The sequence below is a fragment of the Bidens hawaiensis genome, unplaced genomic scaffold (assembly GCF_021521415.1).
Source record: "Bidens hawaiensis isolate Kalapana, Puna unplaced genomic scaffold, B.hawaiensis_p1.1 tig00029688_1, whole genome shotgun sequence".
In the NCBI taxonomy this organism is placed as follows: domain Eukaryota; kingdom Viridiplantae; phylum Streptophyta; class Magnoliopsida; order Asterales; family Asteraceae; genus Bidens; species Bidens hawaiensis.
Window position 1 is genome coordinate 39,810 of NW_027494936.1, and position 21,105 is coordinate 60,914.

The 21,105-nt window shown below is 39.0% G+C and overlaps 1 protein-coding gene across 1 annotated transcript; it reads left to right on the forward strand.

Annotated features, from left to right (window-relative positions):
- Positions 1 to 18,184: 18,184 nt before the first annotated feature.
- Positions 18,185 to 20,704, forward strand: LOC143579393 (uncharacterized). The gene is made up of 4 exons (XM_077062716.1): positions 18,185 to 18,200; positions 18,441 to 18,605; positions 20,204 to 20,366; positions 20,449 to 20,704. Exons 2-4 carry the CDS (start codon positions 18,468 to 18,470, stop codon positions 20,640 to 20,642), a joined length of 495 nt encoding a protein of 164 aa, XP_076918831.1. The 5' UTR covers positions 18,185 to 18,200; positions 18,441 to 18,467; the 3' UTR covers positions 20,643 to 20,704.
- The last annotated feature ends 401 nt before the right edge of the window (positions 20,705 to 21,105 follow it).

Genomic DNA, 21,105 nt, shown 5'->3' on the forward strand with positions numbered 1-21,105 from the left:
CACGGCCGTGTACGTCCCGTTTATCTGGTTGGCTACTAACATGGAATCCACGTGGGCTTCCAAGTTTTTCACTCCCATCTTACGCGCAATTCTCAGCCCGGCCAAGAATGCTTCATACTCAGCTTCGTTATTCGTACTTGGAAAATCCAGTCGAATAGCGTAAGTGTATTCTTGGCCTGCTGGGTTGGTTAATTTCAACCCGGCGCCTGAGCCCTCGTTGCTGGCTGCTCCATCAGTGTAGAGCCGCCAGACATCATCGATATCCTGTGCTGGAGAGGGTTGAGCCTCTTCCTGGCACTCTTTCTCCCGCGAGGCGGGGACTTCTGCAATAAATTCGGCCAAGACCTGGCCTTTTATGGCTGGCCTCGGCTTGTACTTTATCGCGTATTCTCCCAATTCTATCGCCCATTTGGCTAGGCGTCCCGATAATTCGGGTTTGCCTAAAACGTTTGCGAGTTTGAAGTTGGTGAGAATGGTGATTGGGTGACCCTGGAAGTATCGTCTTAGCCTGCGTGAAGCCTGTACAAGTGCTAAGACTAATTTTTCCAGGGTAGAGTACCGGGTTTCGACGTCTGTTAGGAGACGGCTAACATAGTAGATTGGCATCTGGATGCCTTTTCGCTCGACTAGCAGGACGGCCCCGGTTGCTCTATCTGTGGCGGAGAGGTAAAGGATTAATTCCTCTCCCGCTTCTGGTGCTGTGAGCGTTGGGAGTTCGATCAAGCGTGACCGAATTTCCTGAAAAGCTGCTTCCGCTTCTGGTGTCAAGGGGAAGTGCGTTTTCTTTAAACAGTTTCTCAGCGTTGACACGAATGGGAACGACCTATCCGCATTGTCTGCCAAAAAGCGGTTAAGCGCGACTAGGCATCCATTCAGTGTCTGAGCTTGCTTGATGGTAGTAGGTGATTCCATTTTAATAATGGCTTCGACCTTCTCAGGGTTCGCTCTGAAGCCATCTTTAGTAACGATGACTCCTAAGAACTTCCCTTCTTCCATCCCAAAGGAACACTTGCTCGGGTTGAGCTTCATGTTTATCTTTCTGAGTGTATTGAAAGTTTCTTCGATGTCTTTCAACATCGTTTCTGGGTCAAGGCTTTTGATGACCAGGTCATCCATGTATACTTCCAAGTTCCTACCAATTTGGGCATGAAACTCTTTGTCCATCAGGCGTTGGTATGTGGACCCGGCATTCTTGAGTCCGAATGGCATCATTTGATAACAAAATGTGCCATCGGGCGTCCGAAATGCGGTTTTGTCCTGATCGTCAACGGCCATGTGGATTTGATGGTACCCTTTATACGCATCAAGGAAGCATTTAAGGCGAAACGCTGCTAACGAATCTACCTTAAGATCAATTTCGGGTAACGGGTAACAATCTTTGGGGCATGCTTTGTTTAAGTCTTTGAAATCTATGCACATGCGCCATTGTTTGTTAGACTTCGGTACCATGACGGGATTTGCAACCCATGTTTGATATCTGCTAACGCGTACGATGCCTGCGTCAAGGAGTTCCTTGACTTGGGTTCTACACGCGTTAGCTTGTTCCGCCCCCATTACTCTGCGCTTTTGTATGACCGGCGTAAAAGCCGGGTCACACTTGAGCTTATGCTCTGCCTTACTTCGAGGTACACCAGTCATGTCAGCTGGTGTCCACGCGAAGATGTCAACGTTTTTCTGTAGTAAGCGTTTGAGTAAGGTGCGCGTAGGATCAGTGACTGTTGGGCCAATGGTAACAGCCTGGTCAGGATATTTGCCATTGAAGGCCCATTCTTCTGGTTCGGTGATGGTTGGTTTAGCCATCTTTGGTTTGGGTGTTGATGAGACAGATGCGATGCATACCTGGGGAATACCGGTGACCATCGCTACGCCCTCAGCTGTTGGCCATCCCATCATGCCGTGGACTGAAGATACCACGGCATTGAATCTTGCCATCCAGTCTCTCCCGAAGAGGATGTCGTATGTGTGGTGTGGCTTCCTCATTACGACAAAGTCCACGTCTTCTGTGTGGGAGTGTTTCCCGTCTGTGAGAATGACGGGGAAGGATAGGATACCCAAGGGGGTGTTTGTGCTGCCATCAAACCATTCCATCGAGGCGTAGACCGTTTCCAGGCGTTCTTTGTCTTCGTCGTCTAGCTTGTCAAAGAACTGCCTGTACATAACCGTTGACGAAGCGCCGTTGTCAACAAGTGTGCGGGAAGTGATGTAGTGCCCCAGCTGGCTTTTGATGACGATAGGTCCTTCTTTGCTGGGTCCTCCTGGCACTCGCGGGAAGCGCACCTCAGCTTCCTTCCATGCGCATGGTTCTGTCGTCTGTCTTTTTCTTCCTCTGATGTTACTATGAACCATGTGGATGCTGATGTCAACGGGCTTTCGTCCGTTGCTTTTGTATCGGTTGTCATTCTTCCTTCCATTCTTGATTGATGCCACAAGGTGTGTAAGTTTTCCATCCTTGACGAATGTTTCAATAATATCCCTCAAGGATGAACACTTCTCAGTGGTGTGACCCTTTGTCCCGTGGAAGTCACAGTATTTGCTCTGATCCGCGTCAGGCCAGTGCCGGACCGTTGGAGCTTTTGGCGGGGGAGCCTCGTCTGTTGTTTTTCCAACTGGGTATCGGTGAATCCCAGTGAAGGATTGTTTACTGCACTTGCCCCGGCTCGGGTAACCGGGGTAGTGTTCGTAAAATTTACTGCACTTGCTCCGGCTTGGGTAACCGGGGTAGTGTTCGTAAATATTGTGTATTCGCCGGTGTTCCCCCCAGTAGCTGGGGTTGTGGTTACCGGGGTTTCTTGGTCACTCGTTGGCCTTGGCAACGGAGTAACCTTAACCATCTTTCCAGAAGTTTTGAAAAAACTGAAAAAGAATAAGTTCTAGCTTTTACCCACGGATGGCGCCAATGAAGAAACACTAAGTGACCCCGGGCAGATTACGGATAATTTGGGGGTTAAATAGATGTTTCCCACGAGGGTTAGGTCCGGCAAGATGGTTATTCTTCTGATGACCTGCAAAACAGACACCGTGAGCTCGTCACTGAGAAGGGGGGGTACCTCCTTGTGACCACCCTCCGGCGTGAGAATCAGACTAGATTGCTCTTGAATATAAGTGTATATTAAGAGAAATGACTAGAGCAGATATGATGGTATGAGATGAGATGATAATACCGTTCCAAGGTGTTGGAGTATTTATAGCCGAAGGTAGGTTTCCAAGCAGGTACAGCCGGCTGAATAGTATTCCTGTTCTACCAATTGTGTGCTACGCACGTGCCATGCTGGTGGTTGGTGGGTAGGCAGCGGCTGATAGTGACCAGGCCGGCTGTGTACTATTCCTTTCCCACCAACTGCAGGCTATGCACGTGCTACGACAGGGGTTGGTGAGTAGGCAGCGGCTGATAGTGACAGGGGTTGGTGAGTAGGCAGCGGCTGATAGTGACCAGGCCGGCTGTGTACTATTCCTTTATCACAGTGAGCTGTCGCAGCTTTGGTCAGATCTTTTGTCCATACCTTGGCAGGTACAGTACAAAAGATCCTCCAGTAATGTACGGACTGGCTCATTTGGGCGGGAGTATTCCCGGCTTGCTCATTTCCTCTTCAGGTGACATTACTGAATTATTTGAGAGTTAGTGCCTTGTGCGTGTAGCCTTGCTGTGCGGGTAGCCTTCCCTGATGGCTAGTATCCGTAGCTGCGGGAACAGGCGGAGTACGTCGACCATTGGGAGGCGTTTCCTGCGGGAGCAGCTTGCGTACTGCGCGTAAGGACGTCGCGTCTCTAAGCATGGTTGGTCATGCGGATCCAGTTGGTCTTTGCGCAGACGTCTCTTTTAAGGAGTCTTGCGAGTTCAACTGCGCAGACGTCCCTCTTCGAGGTGAGTCTTGCGGGTCCAACGGCGCAGACGTCCCTGTTTAAGGTGAGTCTTGCCGGTCCAACCGCGCAGACGTCCCTGTTTAAGGTGAGTCTTGCGGGTCCAACCGCGCAGACGTCCCTGTTGAAGGTGGGTCTTGCGGGTCCAACTGGGCTCTGCTGGGACCTACCTCTTCAAATAGTATATATTAATTTTAAAACAATTATATTTTCTAGGAAATAAAAGTTAGTCATTATATATATATACAATTAGCAACTTTAGTATGCATCATGGTTTGTACATGGGCTTTAATGTGTTGTACCCATTTTTAGTTTTTCTTTTTAATTTTTTTTCGTATGTAATACTTTAGTTTTAACCCAATACTTCAATATCTTTTACAATTTAATCCTAACACTTTTCACTTTCAACTTTGGTCCACTAAACTTTTCATATTTTACACATTTTACGTTTTACGTTTCGGTCTACACTTTGCGAGTTAACACGTTGCAACGCGTATGCATGATTCAACGTTGTTACGTTTATTTTTTCCCGTTTCACGAGCCCGTCGTAACATGCAGCTCCTAGATCGACTTAGTTATTGTTTCTTATGTTTTACGTTTCGTGTGCGTGGTTCAATGTTCTACGTCTACTGTCGTTTGGTTTAACCTTTTTGTTTCTTTATCTATTTCTTTATACGAGTTTTTTCCAGTGTTGGTTGTCGTTGCGGTGGTGTGACATGGATGCTACTTGATATGATTTTACGTCCCCACCACAACACCGGGGGGGGGGGGGGCATAATTCTAGTTAGATATAAAAGGCAGTTGAAGTTTAGAAGTTACTAGTATTTTACCCCGCCCGTTTCATGATGCGTGGGTTGCGTATTGCGGCGGGCCGTTAAAGTCAAACGAAAATAGACGGTGTTCAACAATGCATGTGCTTTAACTCATAAACATAAGTTAAATAAACTTATAAGTATATCTATACTAAAACCATTAAAACGAATGAACGCATGTAACAAACCAGCCCAAGAGTAACACTAATAGACCTCCCGGTTGATACGTAATCAATGCCTTTTCAAAATTACACATTTTGACCGGAACCATATACCTTGAGACGTCATGAGACACCTTAAAATGTAAACACAAATCATCGTAATAATTTTGATTGCCTGTTATAATTTAAAATTACAATACTTGTCCAACAATTAGTTGAAAATCATTGACTCACAGAGCTGGTCAACACAAAAGAAGATAGAAAGTCAAACCCTGAGTTCACAATATTTTATAAGTTTAGATAAGAAGAAAAGAATATGCAATTGACATACCAAGCATGGACCATTATGAAGTATTGAAGCGAAGCAGATCGCTTCAAATTGTTACGTATCAATTAGGATGAGGGGTCAAATTGTAATTAGTATAGCATAAGGGTTTAAATGTAATGTTTGTATTTAATGTCATGAACTCTAGTGAGAAATCAGCTATGAATTTATTTGGAGTAATCCATCTTCTTTGCGTCTCTCTCTCTCTTACAATTCTGCACATATCATTCTTCTAGCTTCTTTTACATATTCTGTATTTAAAATTTATAATTCTGCACGTCTCATTCTTCTAGCTTCTTTTGCATATTCTCTATTTAAAATCAATTAAGCTGACACTTTCTTATTTTAAAATTAGGTGAATGGTTTATATATCTTATCACTGATTCTAGAGATGTTTAAAATAAAATAAATACAACTCATGGTTGCTAAAAGCATGTCCATGAGTAGTGATGATAACTATTACATAGTGATGATAACTATTACATGGCATTTTTACATAAATCGGTAATGCTTCAAAGACAAAACTCAAGTCAAAAACATGTAGTTTTGTCTTTTATCAAAACAAATAAATATTCATTTTCTTAAAACAAAACTTTAATAAAAAATGCGATGTTCTAGTGATGAGCTTGGTACCATAATGGTATCGATTTTGTTTTTTATTAAAACTTGGTACTACCGTAGACAAAAATTCGTTAATACCAATACCAGTATCGATTCCGATTTTCTTATTAATTTGATACCGATACCGGTGCTGAAATGCTCGTTTTCATACTGGTAGGGCTACCGCTTTACCCCAAACCCAAACCAAGAAAGCCCGAACCCAAACTAACCCGAGAAAAGGCCAACCCAAACCGAAGTAATTCGGGTTTGTTCTTGGGTCTGATTTATAGGCTTCGGGTCAACCCGAAACACCCAAATAAACTTTTTTTAGAAACATGATATTGTTATTTGTTATGTACACCATATACATAACACTCATCACATTCCACTTGTTCCTGTTCACTTTAACTTATTATGGTTGATCGACTATTTATTGTTTATATATCTTTTCTATTTATGGCTAATAAGGCTAAGGGGCATACACCTATCAACACCATTTTCCTCACTCGTCACGTCATCTTTTCCCCATCACTCAACATCACCCCTCAACACCATTCAACATAGGGGTATACACCCCTTGCCTCATTCTCCATCATTCTTCATTTTCTATTTTTTTAATACAATTTATATTATATATATAATACAAAACATTAATAAATAAACTAAAACTTAAGCATTGGAAATAAAATTATGAAATAAACTAGAAGCATGACCATGTGCCCTATTGTTTGTTCTGTTTTTTTGGTGTTTTGGAATTGAAGGCTCATTTTGATTTAGTATTCCTCTCATTTGCTTGCTGATGCTTTATTTGGCAACATAGGGGTTCTTTAGTGGTTAGATCTCTAGAGTTCTATTTGGGTTTGTTTCTTTGTTTTTCGTTTGTCCCTAAATGCTTTTCTATGCTCAGTTTTCTCGCTGTGTTTTCTAATATAATTTTCTTTTGCGGTTTAAAAAAAAAAGCTAGAACTTAAAAAATATCTAGATTGTCGTGTGCGCCTTTATGATCTCGATTCAACTAAGCTTTTCATGTTAGTGGAGGCGATGCTTGTTCGTCATAAAATAAAACATGTTCGACCGTAAATTCTATCGTGTGACGAAAAATATCCGTATCATCGGACAAAAAAGAATAATTAATTTTGATTTTTTTGTTTTGGTTAAAATAGGTTTTGATTTGAGAATGGTTGAAATAGGTTGGTTTTTGGATAAAGTGTATATATTTTTAGAAAAGATTACAATTTTTGTCCTTTTGAATTGACAAAATTATTGAATAGGTCATTTTCGAAAATAAGTTTCAATCTTTATCCTTTATTTATATGTTTCCCTCGGATTTTGTCATTTACACTAACGGATGTTAAGTTTTTCAGTCAACTCGCCCCATATGCATTGCACATGAAGGTATTCTAGTCTTTTTACCCCTTAAAAGACTATTTGTGCAAACATAACAAAAATGTGAAGTTAATCAAAAACTTATAAGGACTATATATGTAAATATATGGACCATCTTGTAGTTTAATTAAATATAAAAAAGAAAAATAAACATATTATATTCACATCTCTCTCTCTCTCTACTAAAAAACCACCACCGCCTCCACTGTCTTCATTGAAAACAACATTATAGCCACCAACTCCACCACATCCTTGTCGATATGCACCATGACTACCACCGTCGTCACAATCTTCTTACCGATAACCCTAGAACCCAAACGCCACCGTTCTCTACCACTTCCGGGCAGGTGGCAAACTGAAACTGTTTTCCACCTCCTTGGCTTCTCAACGGCCGTGTTAAAACCCACACCATAAGCTTTCCGTAAACCACTCCTTCCGATTAAAATGCACCACCCTCCCTAATTCTGCCGGAGACCACAACGACCCCAACCAGAAACCCCAATTCTCTCAATACCGTCGCTCACCATTATAATGACCCCACCACCATCACCGTCATTCACCGCCAACGATTATAGAAGAAAAGGAGATTGCATCCTTTGTTTATTGTTGACCCATCGCCGTTCATCTTCACTGTCGTCACCAACTCAGTCTCCGACCACCACACAACTCTACAACAAACACCGATTAAAAGGCCAACCACCACATATCCGACCTAAAATGACCAAATATACGAACCATCACCGGTAAATCAGATCTGAGACCACAAATATATGAACCATCACCTGTAAATCAGATCTGAGACCACCGCCATCGTCTCTTAACCGCTGATGCCCAGATCTGTGCACCTTTTCCATATCCGGCTATATTCATACCCCACCCACACCTGAACACGATAACTCCACTACCCCCTTCTTTTTCTTTGTCTTTGAGCCCCTTGCTTATTTTTACCCCCCTCCCCCAAATAATAATAATCAATGGTTCATCTGTTTAATTTTGTGTTAGGATTTTGGTGGTAGAGTAGAGAGATAGACAGGCAATGGTGAATCAGAATCAAAAGAGAGATGATAAGCACAGGATATTAGGGGTGTGTTTTTTAACCGTACCCGAATAACAAACCCGAATCGAAGCGACCCGAGACCCAAATAACCCAAATCGAATTCACCCGAACCGAATAAACTCCTAACCCGAACCCGAGATAAAATATTCGGGTCGGTATTTGAGTTGAAATACCCAGATTTGGGTTGACCCGAATAACCCGAAGTATAATACGTCGATGCATGTATCCCTAATTTTATAGGGTAGTTTAGCGGTGAAGTAGCACAGTGACCTTATGTATTCTTGTTCGGTTGTTCTCAATACTCCAATTAATATTTGATCTATCACATCCCATTGTATTAATGACCATAAAGCATGCGGAGAATATATCTTCAATTCAAAAACTTAAATAGTATAATATTTAAACCAATATTTATTGAGCATGTTTCTTTAATCTATACAGGTATTAATCCAGAGGTTACAACACTCCTTCATCTCATCTAATGCATTCTTGTATGATAAACTTCATGTTTTGCTAAATAATATATGCTATTGTTGGATAACGCTGTATATTATGGTTTTATAACGGCTTGGAATATGGTTTTTGTAACATTTCAGATTTTTCAAACCATATTCATTTAGGTTTAACCCGATCCGGGAATATTTTGGATCGCTATTATTAATCAAAAATCAAATCTTTATATGTATTAAATTCCTAATGTTCACTTTAGGCCCTTGTACTTTAAATAATGTTTAAATCCTAATGATTTCATCAAAAAGTGCATTTAAAGACCAAACACCAAACTAAAAGGACTAAACTTGTAAAAAAAATGAAACTTTCCCCTCCTAAAACCCGGAACGCCGTGCGGGCAGACCCCCCACCCCCGTCGCGCGCCGCCTTGGTTTAGCTGGTCAGATCGTTTAACTTGATTTCGTTTCTAAACTCGTTTAAGGCATAAAATCGTTTATTTTTAGGCATGTTTGAGTGAATTAAGGTCCAAGTAAACATCATATAACTAAAATATCATTCCTAATTCGTTTCCCTCTGCCCAAGATTAGATCTTTATGGATCTTTCGACGATTATTTCCTTAAAACGCATATACTTGCTTAAACGGGCCAAAAAGCCTACAATTAGTTCGATTTAGCTATTCCTATATAAACAAGTCATAACCATCTGCTGTAAACCTTAATCTAACCCTAATACACCTCCTCCAGCCGTCACCTACCTCTGCTCATTCTCAAGCCCTTCGGTTTTTGCATATTCGTTAAAGACACAAGCCTTGACGGTTGACTTTGCTTGCTTTAGGACCTTTGACTCATCGTTTCTCCTTGTTCTTTCACTTTCCGGGTAAGTTGTAAACTGTAAAATCGTTCATACATATTCCCTAGTCAATAACCTTCAATCAATTTCGGTGATTGAATGGTGTTGACTGGTCAATTGCTTCAAAACCCGATAAAGGGTAAAACAGTCAACAACTTTGACTTCTCGTTTTCTCATACTTCTGGTCGGATTCAATGTTTGGTCCAGAAGACTTTTCTTCTCGTAATTAAATGTTAAGGGTTCTGAACAAAACCCGACTCCCGACTCGAAGTTCGGATTCTGGTCAGACTCGACTTGTTTAAACATTAAAATCAACATAACTAGAGTTCTACTCATCCGTTTGGATTGATTCCAGCGGCATTAAGTTCGTTTTTATTTATAGTTTCATATCACAAAGTTTCAAATTCTGATCATTAATCTCGTTGGACGCGTATTGAACGACTCGCTTAAGTCATTAGTTCGTTTGTCGAATTTATTAATCACTTGCCTTCCGTCTAAGGTGAGTTTTATCATTCCCCTATTTTACTCAATTTTCACAAGCGATTTGGGGACATATGCGTATATCATACTATACATACATATCTATATATACATACAAATCAAAAAATAGCAAACGTGTAATTGTGTGTGATTAATCAAATCTATTTGCTATGTGCTTACTTGTTTTGTGCTTATGTGTTATTGTATTGATTCGCTTGACATATCCCCTTGGAGAGGGTTCTTATTCTTATTGACCATCGCCTGATTCGCTTGGCAACGATCTTATTCTCATTATTTGCTCATAGTTGATTTACCGGCGCTCGATTCGCTTGGCAATGGTTTAATCGACAACTTACTTGCTTATGGTTTGATTTCATTACTGCATTTATTACGTTTTGCTTATTTATTATATTAACATTATTTTTGGTATCAAAACTTGGTGGTAAACTCACTCAACATGTTTGTTGACAAAACTCCATTTTCTACCCGTATGCAGGTTGCTTGTATTGAAGATTGAAGTTGGACACGTAGACAAGACCTTAGGATATAATCAAGATAATCGTTATATGAACTCATATTTGTGTATTTGAATTGTTTTGTATGTTTGAATAATGTGTGTAATATTTGTAAATAATTAATTAGATATTGTCACATTTTATATATGATAGTATCTTCGAGCTGTGAGCAATCGGATCACGCCCCGGCATTTCCGCCTTAGGTTGAGGTGTGACAGATTTTTAATTTATGATATTGTTAAAGGTGGATTTTTTTTTAATTTGTTAAACCTGTAAGGCCCCGTTACCAGTAACCCTACTTTCGTGTTGGATTTACTCATAAACACAGTTCTAAATATCAGAGTTAATTGAAACATTTACGCGGAATATAAAACTTTCATAAAACTTTACATAATTCATAACTTGTCTCAAAACATTTATTGTCTTTCACATTAAAGCATTAAAATTAACACATCATAGGTCTTCAGATGCCATATTCTTGTTCAGTGCCATGTGTCTCCTCAAGCATGCTGCCTCATCCTACTCACCTGCGTGCATACTAAAAGTCAGCTACGCTGAGTGAGTTCTAGATAATCACATAATCATACAATTCACATAACATTATATTCTTTCATTCATACTTTTATACTTTCATACTTTCATACTTTCTTACATTCATACTTTCTTACTTTCATACTTTCTTACTTTCTTTTGTATTAACTTACTTTCATATCCTATGTTATAAAGAGCATTACGCCCTACATTCCTCGAGTATTATTAGGGCTCGGTACCCTCTTTCCTCGAGTATTATTAGGGCTCGGTACCCTCTTTCCTCGAGTATTATTAGGGCTCGGTACCCTTCTTCCTCGAATATTAGTAGGGTTCGGTTCCCTAGTTCTCGAATATTAGTAGGGTTCGATTCCCTCTTCGTTACCATACAACCATACATCATACCTCGAGTATTATTAGGGCTTGGTACCCTTTTCGTAACCATACAACCATACATTATCATTTCTTTCTTCTATTATCTCTATCATGTTCATACACATAAACATACATAACATACTTACCTTATACATAGCGTTACAACCTGACAGTACGTGCAATATCCGAAGATCGTTCACGTACCATCAAGCAATCATTCATACATTTCACATTATCCACATAAGGCATACACTTATCTCTTAGGGTAAGTGTATTAACAAACATGTTGAGTATGCACACAGCCCCGAAAACATAACACATAAATGGGGCTAGAAACTCACCTGAACACGGTTACGTTCTCCGTTGATCGTAATCCCTTTCTTCAGTTGTGCACGGCTGACTGTATAACAAGTATACATATCAATTTAACTATCACTACTTATAACATCTTTCTAGTCTTAATTACTACCCACAACGAACGGGGGTCCGGGGGGCAGCGCCCCTGGCAGCGGGGTCTAGGGGCGGCAGCCCCTAGCAGGGTCCAAGGGGCAGAGCCCCTGGCTGGGGTCGAGCTGCCAGGTCAGCTTGGAAAAATTTTATTTTCGATAACTGCCTTAACACATTTTCCATTAGGTTTTTAATTTATTTTCTAAACGAACTTCACTTCAGGCGAAGTTAAACCTCGGGCGAACTTGGCTTCAGGCGAAGTTAAACCTCGGGCGAACTTGGCTTCAGGCGAAGTTAAACCTCGGGCGAACTTGGCTTCAGGCAAAGTTATCCTCGGGCGAACTTGGCTTCAGGCGAAGTTATCCTTAGGCGAACTTGGCCGTAGGCGAAGTTATCCTTAGGCGAAGTTACGCTTGAAGGCAAAGTTACGCTTGAAGGCGAAGTTCATCAGGCAAACTTAATCTTGCAGGCGAAGTTATCGCGCTGCAGATCTGTTTGCCCATAAATCCTTCGTTTCTTAGCCAAATAACTCGATTTTGGTACCCACGGAATCGTATGATCGGCGCCTACAAATCCCAACCATCAAATCGGCCTAAAATCGACGTTTTAGGGGTCCGATTTGGGCAGTTTGGGTTTCGGGTCCGGTTAACCCATCCAATCCTAACCATTTTCAGTAATATTAGCTTTGTTGGATTTGTTCTTACCTTACCAACTCAGATCTATCAACAAAATCTCGGGTCTCGGCTTCGAATCTTGATCGGTTAGAATGTGTGCGTTTTGAGTGTGTGAAGAAATAGATGTAAATGAAGATATTTTTGGGATTTTGGGGGTATTTATATCCCTGAAATCCCATTCTTATTTAACCCTTCTCAATTAATCCACGTCCAAGACCCGCTCCCTACCCGATACTAATTAATTACGCGAAATCACTAAACATAACTTCCTTTATTCATCATTAAAATTTTTAGGATGTTACAAAACCCAAAACCCAACCCGAATTTACCCGAACCGTATAAACTGAAACCCGAACAAACCGAATTTATTTGGGTCGGTTCTTGGGTCAATTTGTTTTGAGCTCAAATCCGAACATCCCGAAACCCAAATAAATAACCCGAAGAACACCCCTACCGGATATGTGTTTATATAACACTAAATTGTTGGGCTTCAAGTTTAAATTTTAGTAAATAACACAAATGACCTCTAAATTATAGTAATTACATATATAGACCTTTTTAAGTAAAATTACCAGAACACCCTCATGTGTATGGCACATGAGAAGACTTAACTGAGAAAGTGGATGCCCGTTAGTGTAAAGAACAAAATCGAGGGAAACATACAAATAAAGGATAAAGATTGAAACTCATTTTAAAAAATGATCCATTCCATAATTTTGCTAATTCAAAAAAACAAAAATTGTAATTTTTTCATATTTTTATTTGTAATATATATTTTTTTAAAATGTGTGGTTAACGGTCAAAAAAGAAAATAAAGAGAAATGGTTTTGGTGTGTGACCTTTGTGATCATGGTCACGTTACACGTGAGCAAAAAATAGGGGGGGGGGGGGGTTCCAAAGCTTATCATGCGTGACCATCTGCTACATCAGTTGCACCTCACCTCACTCGCTAGGGAAAATGAGGTCTCCCCTAGCCTAACAATCTGGAATAGAAGAATATGTTGCTTTAACAGGTAATGTTTTTATTTATTATTTGTTTATTCACGCAACAAGTAAAGAAAATATTTTACTTTACTTTTGATGTTGTAACTTTTCTTTAGACAGAACTGCAGATTATGTCCTTTATGTTTGAGGTGAATTCCACGTTATGTCCTTTAAGTTTGATAAGTGCAGTGACTGTCCCTCAACTTCAAAAACCGTTGCGGTTTATGTCCTTTAGGTGATGGCCGTTAACTTAAGCCGTTAACTGTAAAACAATTGCCACTCACATGAGGGTAAGATCGTATTTTTAGCCCCTGAAATTCAATATATTATTATAAATCCCTATTTCATTCATGTCGTTTCATATTTCTCCTAATTCTCCAAACTAGGGTTCAATGGTGTTTCTTCATCTGAAAGGCATGGCTCAAATCAACATTCGTGATGTACTCGATCAAGACGAAGTGAATGAAATATATGGTAAGCCAACAACTTCTTTTATTATAGAAGAATTTATGATTTCATAACTTGTTTTGTGTTTAATCGAACTATATATCGAATACAGGAGGTAATGTTCATCTTTTTTCCATACACTTGCATCATGGGGGTTATTTTACTCGATTTCGGGGGCGAAGATACGTTGATGGTAAAGAATCATTCATTGATTTGCTAGACATTCAAAGGTTCTCGGTGCATGATATAGAGCGTGTGATGGTAAAGCTAGGGTATGTTGATAGTCAGGGTATTTACTACCACTTTCTAATACCCGGAGATGATTTAGATTTTGGTCTTAGAGCTTTACGTAGTGATTCTGATGTTTTTCCTTTGTCTAAGTTTGTGTGAGACACTAACTTGATTAGTGTGTATACTGAACATGGAGCTACCAATATAAGTCATGCGAGTGAGTCTAATGTTATTTTCAATGAATCTGGTCAAGAGATTGCAATTCATAATCTGATTGAAAATAGCACTATTGAGGTTGAGAATGAGACTGAAAGTGATAATGAGGGTGCTGATTCCGAAGACAGTGATTTCATTATTGAAGAGGAGAATGGTGTTGTTGATATTGAGGTTGATATGAGGGATTTTATGTTGAATGTGGATGCAAATGTGGAGGTTCCTTTACTCGATTCAAATGAACATCAATATGAGGATGATATTGAAGTGTTAGACAATGATTTTTATGATAGTGGGACAGATTATGATGAGCACGTTGCTAGCATAAGAAAAAGGAAACTGAAGTATCTTAGGAATACAAATGAAAAAAATGCAAACTTTTACATTGGGCAAATATTTGGGACTAAAGAAGAGGCCAAGAAAATGGTTAAGGAACATTCAGTTGCAACAAGAAGGCAACTTAAAGTGGCCAAAGATGATCGATTAAGGTTCAGAGTAATATGTGAAGGGGATATGCCAACTTTTGAAATAAATGTAGATGGAGTCCACATTCAAGGTGTAGGTAAAAATGACAGTTCTAGCAAAGGTAAAGAACCAAAAGAAAGAAATGTTGGTGGCAGGGGTAAAAAGACAGATCCAGATAAATATGTTTGCCCTTGGAAACTTTTGATATCTTGGGATGTTGAATCTGAAAGTTGGATGGTGAAGACTTATTGTCAAGATCATAAATGCTTACAAAGCCGAAGCATTAAAGCATGCACTTCTTCTTTTATTTCTGAACAACTAGTGGACCAACTAGCAGAAAATCCACATATTCCTGTCAAGACAGTTCAAGATCAATTTCAAAAAAAGTTTGAGGTTGGGATTTCTAGAACAAAAGCATTTAGGGCCAAAGAAAAAGCAAAGATGCATCTACATGGAGACTACCGCGCACAATACGGGATTCTTAGAGATTATATTGAAGAACTCCAAAATACAAATCCAGGTACCACAGTGAAATTAGAGGTAGAAAGATTCACAGATCCAACTTTAGGAACTCGAAAATTTAAGAGAATCTATATTTGTTTGGGGTCTTTAAAACAAGGATTTAAGTCAATTGGAAGAGACCTTTTAGGTCTTGATGGTGCTTTTATGAAAGGTCACTTTCCGGGTCAAGTTCTTACAGTAGTTGGTGTTGACCCCAACAATTGCATATATCCTCTTTGTTATGCTATTGTAGAAGCTGAAACTCTTGACTCTTGGACATGGTTTCTTGAGTGTCTTGGTGATCATCTGGAATTAAATGCAAGGTCAAACTTCACATTTATCAGTGACAGACAAAAGGTTAGTGAAACAATCTTTATGTTTAACTATGTTAATATTTTATAATATATGAGTTTTCTATAAGTACATTACTATGTTGTAACAGGGCATTCTGCCAGCGGTTGCAAATGTTTCCCCTGTGCTGAACACAGGTATTGTGTTAGACATATTATTGAGAATATGAGAAAAACTTCAAAGGAAAAGTATATCAAGACATGGCATGGAAACTTGCTACTGCAACTACGGTAATTAAGTTTCAAAAGATAATGGATGAGTTGAAGAATTTCAACAATGACGCCCATTTGTGGTTCTTAAATATCTCTCCTGAACATTGGTCTAGATCTCACTTCTCAGGTATGCATTGAAAATATGCATTTGAGCAAGATTTAATGCATTAAAAAGACACATTTGCTATGAGATTTTAAGAAAATGCATTGAGCTAACTGAGATGCTGAGTAATATGATTTAAAATGCTATTGTAGTATATGATGTGATTGCCAATTTTTTAATTATTTATTCTCATTTATTGTAGCTGAATTTGTCAAAGTCTCAACTACTACACAACTAAATATGATTAAATATGCTCTATTCTAAATGTAAAATAGTATCATCAGCATTTATTTTACTGTCAAAAAGTGCATATGTAGAGGCTTTGATTAAGATAGCTAGGATTGATCATATTTGTATTATTAGATAAGGAAAAAATGGTCAGACCCGATTCCGGCCCTACTCGACTCGGACCCGTTTAATGGTATTCTTAGTAAGGATGAGAAAATTCGGTATCGGTACCGGTACCGATTTGGTACCGTCGGTATCAATTTGGCACCATCGGTACCAAAGTTTTGAGTTTCGGGATCGGTATGGTATCGGTATTTCCTGAATTTTACCTTCAATACCGGTACCCGACCGAATATTTCGGAACGGTATTTTCGGTACCGGTACGGCACCGAGCTCATCCCTAATTCTTAGGACCCGAGAACCAACCATATTGTGAATAACCGGGTCAGGTCTTGTGGTTCTCGCGGGCCTCACTCAATTTATGCTTACCCCTATCCAAGATCTCCCCCTCTCAAACTGGGTGTTAATTTTATTTCACCATCTAAAAGAAATTTTCTTGCTCTAATAATTGTTTAGGTAAGTAATGATGTATTGCTAAACAATATGTATTGAAAATAATTGTTATTATGCATTTCAATTTATGTGTTGGATGGTCACAGGTAGGGCCGTTTCTGATGTGTTGCTCAATAATATGTGTGAGCAATTGAATTCCAAGCTACTAGATGGAAGAGACAAGCCAATCATCACAGCATTAGAGTTTATTAGGGAGTATTTAATGAGAAGAATAGTCAATGTTTTAAAGGTAATAGATAGATCCGATGGTCTACTGACACCCTATGCCACAAAAGTATTAGAAACAATAAAGAAAGAAGCTGCTAAATACTCTGTGATTTGGAATGGAGGGGAACATTTTCAGGTGAGTGGCCCATTTGGTGATCAGCGTGTAGTAGATTTAAGTCAAAGGTTGTGTGCATGCAGGAGATGGGAGATAACAGGTATACCGTGCAGGCATGCGGTGGCTGCAATGTGGAATATGCAGGCCAATGGAAAACAATGTATGATCCCTGAAAAATGGGTAAACCCTATTTATATGATGGAGACTTGGAAAAAAGTTTATAGCTTCAAAGTATTTCCAATCAATGGTTGATCCATGTGGCCAAGGTCTCAAGTTCCTACCATCCTTGTCCCACCAAATCATCACAAACCAACTGGAAGACCAAAGAAAGTGAGGAAGAAATCAATAATTGAACTGGAAGACATCACAAAAGGCAACAAGTTATCAAAAAAGAATTCAACCATGACTTGTAGCAAATGTAAGCAAAAAGGCCATAACATCAGAAGTTGCACAAGCCAACAAGGTTAGTGTTTTGGATCAGCAACTGTGACGGGTAGTCTTTTGGATCGATAACCTTTTATTTTGGGAAAAATATATAGTATTTTGGTAGTATGTTTTGGATTAATGGCTTGTATTTTGGATAATGTTTGGTATTATGAAAGTATCCTTTTAATATATTTGGGTTTTAATGTGTGTAATGTTTACTTCGTTAAATATTGATTGGGTTAAAAAGACGATATTACCCTCATGTGAGTGGCAAGTGTTTTAGAGTTAACAGCTTTAAGTTAACGGCCGTCACCTAAAGGACATAAACCGCAACGGTTTTTAAAGTTAAGGGACAGTCACCGCACTTATTAAACTTAAAGGACATGATGTGGAATTCACCTCAAACATAAAGGACATAATCTGCATTTCTGTCTTTTCTTTACCTTTTTTTTTTTTCTTAACAGAACATATAAAAACCCGAACCCGAAAAACAAACCCTGACGGGATCAAGGACCATTTGCGCATCGTTGCGCATAGTTGAAATGCTGCAACCAACGGTATCAAGTATTAAGTAGTAAGTTTGAGTTTGGAGGTGTGGTTGGTGGCACCTGATCCATCTCTCGCAAGTAATTCCAGATTTCCAATTCCGCTTTTAGAAATTTGATAATTTGAGGTTAGGGTTATATTATATGCTGTCATGTTCATAATCTTTGTCTTTAATTACCAAGGGATTCCATTTATTTGGGGATCATAGCCAGTGTAAAGTAAATATGGTGGTTTATTCGTGTTGCACACCAAGTGTTTGATGAAATTCCTCTTTTATGCAAACTTTTCTTTTTACATCTAATTTTGACTGCACTCTGCAGATTTGGTTGAGGTAATCGAGATTCAGAATGAAGGTGAAGGTAGTCTGGAGGAAAGTTCGTGATTATGTTCGGTATGATTTGAAGGAGATTGCATTCCCCTCGTCTTTGCCCGACCCCCCACATTTCAAAAAGAGGAGAAAATTAACATGGAAAGAAAGATATTTGGTGAGTGACTGACTCTTGTTTCTTGCTTAATCTTACCAACAAAATCACATGCTTTTGCACCTTTAATCAACAGTAACACACAGGGCCGGCCCTGAGAATTCGAGTGCCCCGGCCGGACGAAAAAAATATGCCCCCTAACCCTAGCGTACTAAATAATGTCAACAATTTTTTTAAATGACGATTAAAGTTATGGCAATAAACATAACAATTAGCAAAATAATTGTATTAAAAGACATACTGAATATGCTAATAGCTAACCGATGATTTGTGAAGCTCACATAACATTCTTGATAACAATTTGGTGAATCAACTCATCGTAGATTATGCTCTCTAATATTCTGTTCTCGATAGCTATGAACACCAACCCACTAAGTCTTTCTTGGGCATTGTGGATCGTAAATAAAAATAAGAATTCAATGACTACAATTTTGAAAAACACCTTTCTGCATATGCTACCGTGAATGTTGGTGTTCGAAGTCGACGTTGTTATTATCCTGCCTATTCATTTCATTTTTTCTATTTATTTACCTTTTATTGATTAATAAAAAGTAACGGGTCTCTTTCAATTTTTAATGACAAGTCTTTAGGTAATTTAAAAAAAATGGGTCTAAAAAGTGTGTGAGTATTATAAAAATAGTGGGATTATAAATGTCTGGCTATTCTATATATATAATACCTGGAATTTTTAAAAAAATTTGTGCCCCCGAAAAAAATGTTCCCTGGCCAGGTGCCCGTATTGCCCGGCCTTAGAGCCGGCCATGGTAACACAGATTTGGTGGATTTCATTTGCCATCATTATACTAGTTATGTATTGAACATGCTGAGGTTGAAATATTGCAGCTTTTTAAGTAATTAATTCTCATAAATCTTTCTTGAATCCATTTTTTTATGCACATTAGGGGTAGCAATAATTCGGGTTGACATGTTTTAATTGTATAAATTGTGTTTGGGTTGACCTGTTGGTTTAACCCGTTTAATTAAACATGTTGACCTGCCAACCCGTTTGACCCGTTTATTACAACCCTCCAAACCCGTTTAACATGCTTACAACTCGAGTACAACATGCCGACTCATTTGACTCGTTTAAAAATCTGGGTTAAACGGCCGTGCCTGGGTTACACAGTTTTAACTCTGCTCTGGTTATGGTAAATGTCTTCGACAGGAATAAATACGGGTTGTTAGGCTTATCAATTCAACCTACCAACCATCACATGTTTACAACTTGCCAACCTGTTTGGCTCGTTTAAAAACAATGGGTTAAATAAGTCTTGTTAAGGCCGATTTTAAGTGTGTTCGGAGTAGGGTTAATGCCTTAGACATGAATACTCATACATTTACACAGGTCGTGTTCAGTTTTAATGATTTAACCTACTAGCCGTCCAGCCCACTTAAAACAACCTGTCAACTAATTTGACAGGAAAACATGTTAAACGGGTCTTGCTCAGGTTACTAGTTTTCAAGTGTGTTCAGGTTAGGGTTAATGCTTTTGACACGAACTATTATATGGCTTGTGTTCAGCTTAACTATTCAATCTATTAACCCTCCACTCCCTTTTAAGATATTTACAACTTGGCTATTGTTTTGAAACCATTCTTCAGGTGTTGAAGGAAGCAACTAGACTTTATGCTGCAAGCTGGGTAAGAGACATAGGCCCCGAGCTGCGTCCAAACGAGTATAAAAACAAATTAAAATCAGAAGACGAACACGATTGCGTTAAAGGTCCTAATGGAGGAACAGAACCTTCAACATTGGAGGATCTAGGTAAACCTTTATTTAAAACAAAGCTTTGAGATTTAAAAACAGTAATTTTAATATTTTATTGTGCTCGGATTGATGATGACAGCTGTTGCTGCAAGAGGCGGAATGGAGACACTTAGGCCCGCTTTGCAACGGGTTTACATGACCCGGGCCTCTGCATATAGAGACGCGTTGAAGAGCTTTATACAAGGTTATCAAGAAGGTATTCAACAAGTCATGGAGAAAAAGGATGAATCTGAATCTCAGCAAGAAAATATTGACCCAAAAAAGCCAACTTGATAAGTATGAGAAACAGCCCTTTTAGATGCACCTATCTACTCCGGTTGTATACTTTTCATTCCATTTTTTAAAATCGAAACATTTTTATCATGATGGTACATTTTGCTTTGATTTGGAAAGATTGAATGGAAAAGGTGCAGATATCTTTAACTTTGTACACTTAATTATATGCAATTATTATATATGTAATAATTATTAAATTGCATATTTATTGCGTTTACTATGATTTAAAATTGTCTTGTATACGACTATAAAACTGAGTTCTTCTTCTAGACGTGCGAAAACAGAAATCTGTGCAAAAAAAATCCACTAATACAAATATATACGGGAAATATGCTTTAAGAGAACCTTATGTAGCATGCAGCCTCAGAAATATTTGTGGTGTTTTGTTGCTCGTTTTGGATGACTTCGGTTTGTATAAGAACTTGATTTGGACAAACCGAAATTCAAAATCGAATTTATT

Bases quoted from the DNA above. Each gene is read 5' to 3' on its own strand.
- LOC143579393 (XM_077062716.1), top strand. From the start codon at position 18,468: ATGAAGGTGAAGGTAGTCTGGAGGAAAGTTCGTGATTATGTTCGGTAT. The intron at 18,606-20,203 runs GTGAGTGACTGA...ACCATTCTTCAG, and splicing joins CATGGAAAGAAAGATATTTG to GTGTTGAAGGAAGCAACTAG. The intron at 20,367-20,448 runs GTAAACCTTTAT...TGATGATGACAG, and splicing joins TTCAACATTGGAGGATCTAG to CTGTTGCTGCAAGAGGCGGA.